Source organism: Scylla paramamosain, chromosome 11 (assembly GCF_035594125.1).
Source record: "Scylla paramamosain isolate STU-SP2022 chromosome 11, ASM3559412v1, whole genome shotgun sequence".
In the NCBI taxonomy this organism is placed as follows: Eukaryota; Metazoa; Arthropoda; class Malacostraca; order Decapoda; family Portunidae; genus Scylla; species Scylla paramamosain.
The window spans coordinates 19,346,023-19,348,522 of record NC_087161.1 but is presented as its reverse complement, the minus strand read 5'-3'; the positions used below and the strand labels follow the sequence as shown (position 1 = coordinate 19,348,522).

The following is a 2,500-nucleotide window of genomic DNA, read 5'->3' as shown; positions in this document are numbered from 1 at the left end:
AGAGAGCGCCTTCATTTTTTACTTCACCTTCTTTCCATATTTTTCTTCCTTGCGCATATAATCTTTTCTTCCCTTTACGCCATCCTTTCCCTGAGCATTGCGTACGGAGCCCATTTTTCTATTTTTTTCGTTCATACCCTTCTCTCATGTGCTGCCCTCCCAAGCCAACAAGCCAGTGTGACAAAAGCCCGGCAGGGGAGGGCCGGACACTGTGCACACAAAGGAGGCGTGTCATCGGGGCCTTCGAGTCAGGTTTAGGCTCTGCGTGTGTAAACTGTGGTTGAAAGGTTCATTACATTGCGCATCTAAACTTCGCTACACTTTGTTTATCTCATCCTAGACTTTTTATCATAACGTATTCATGGTGGCCGTAACAGAGGAACGAAGTTTACATAATTCACTCTCCCACTGTGCCGTTCTGTCTATTCCAGTGCTAGGTGTTAGAGTGGTGGTGTAATCAAACAGCCGAAGAATGAAAAAAAAAAAAGGATCTATTGTTATCATTTATCCTTTGTAAATCTGTTTGAACGCATTTCAGAGTAATGTAGTTTTTCTTATGATATTCCTAATTAATAATAGTAATGTTAGTAATGATAATGATAATAATAATAATGACAATAATAATAATAAAAAAAAAAATAAATAAATAATAATAATAATAATAATAATAATAATAATAATAATAATAATAATAATAATAATAATAATAATAAAAATAACAGTAATAATAATAATAATAATAATAATAATAATAATAATAATAATAATAATAATAATAATAATAATAATAATAATAATAATAATGATAATATTAGATGCCATATTGTCACGTAATGATATACATAAAATTTGCTTTCTGAGCTCTCAAAAAACAAGAATAAAAGTCATACATACATATTTCATGCAATTAACAGTTAAAAAAAACATATTCCTATTTCTTTTATTTATTTATTTGTTTATTTTTTTTACTGTGTTAATTGCATGAAATATGTATGTATGACTTTTATTGTTTTTTTTTTTTTTTTTGGGGCCATGCAGCGCTTGGAGCCTTTAGCTGTTCATTCAGTACTCTTATGCTGCGTGGTACAAATTATCTTTGATACCTTGAACTTTAACAAAATATGGACTTCATTCGCTTACCAAAGGGCAACATTTGATAGTTTATTCAGATGTTCTCTGCTAACTTAACCAGACCTAACTCAGTAAAGCATCACCCGGATTAGTGGGACAAAAAGCCTGGCTGGGTCTTGTACATCACTCAAAGTTTGACTCTGCTCTCCCCTTCTCGACAGTCGTGGTATGACCAGAGGCTGTCGTGGAAGGCTGAGGACTATGGAGGCGCAGAGATGATGACCATCTCCTCTCGTGACGTGTGGCTGCCTGACTTCTCAGTCTATAATGCGTGAGTGTGCTGTTAATCGTGGTGGTACTTTTCCCTAACACTTTTCCTCTTAATTAACCTTCACCACATAGCCAAGAAAAGTCTAAGGAAAAAATATAGCAATACGAGAGAGAGAGAGAGAGAGAGAGAGAGAGAGAGAGAGAGAGAGAGAGAGAGAGAGAGAGAGAGAGAGAGAGAGAGAGAGAGAGAATATAGAAGTTACTAAATGCTACTGTAATTTTCTTTTACATACTTTGCAGGGGAGACGCCGAGGCCACGCTGCTCACGTCCAGGTTCCGGGTGATCGTGTATCCCGATGGCAAGGTGCTATACGTGCCCAGCCTCGACCTCCACTACTCCTGCGTGGCGGATCTTACCTACTGGCCGCACGACACCCATAACTGCACCCTCAAGATCGGCTCCTGGGTCCACAGTGGCAGGCACATCGACATCAGCGTGCAGAAGAACTTCTCTACGGAAGTGGATGTAATGTCCTAATTTTAGGGGGAACTGGTAGAGGTATTAATAGAGGGAAGGAGAAGTAAAGTGCTAGTTTAACCATATCACTGCGATATGAAATAATTTACAGCACTAGAGGTGATGCATGTAATCTTTATAAGCATTGCCAAAAAGAAAGGGATTAGAAGAATATATTTCGAAATTTCTACCCATTTTAATGACTGGAAGTGGCTGTAGAACAAGTAAAGATGTCTCAGAGTGGTTAATAATTAAGGAAAGATGTATCAAATAGCAGTGAAAGGGCTCAGGTGGAACTGATAGATGTATTTGTAGAGTGATGGAGACAAGATTCTCTAGGTTAGTAATCAAGATAGGACCAGAAATGTCCCCACAGGTCAGAACGCTCTTCCCGTGGCAATTTGAATGTAGTGTCTTGAAACACTCCTCGACTTAATTTTCTACATTAACCTCTGCGGCATTTGCGGTTTTTAATCTTTTCAGGGTGTGGAACATCATCTTTACTCTGCTAACTTTCATGTATGTTTCTCTGTTCCTTCCTGTTTTCTCTGTCCTCATTTTCATACCAAATCTGGATGTCGCGTCTATTTGTGGAACAATTCAATCTGATCTTGTGCACACGCTCTTGAGTTTTCCATGCCA

The 2,500-nt window shown here is 37.8% G+C and overlaps 1 protein-coding gene across 1 annotated transcript in view; it reads left to right on the top strand.

Moving 5' to 3' along the window:
* LOC135105026 (acetylcholine receptor subunit alpha-L1-like) overlaps window positions 1-2,500 on the top strand; it is a 26,069-nt gene that overhangs the window by 7,791 nt on the left and 15,778 nt on the right. Inside the window, exons 5-6 of the mRNA XM_064012918.1 lie at window positions 1,293-1,402; window positions 1,642-1,867. Of these exons, the coding sequence (XP_063868988.1) occupies window positions 1,293-1,402; window positions 1,642-1,867 (336 nt within the window). The remainder of the gene's footprint in view (window positions 1-1,292; window positions 1,403-1,641; window positions 1,868-2,500) is intronic.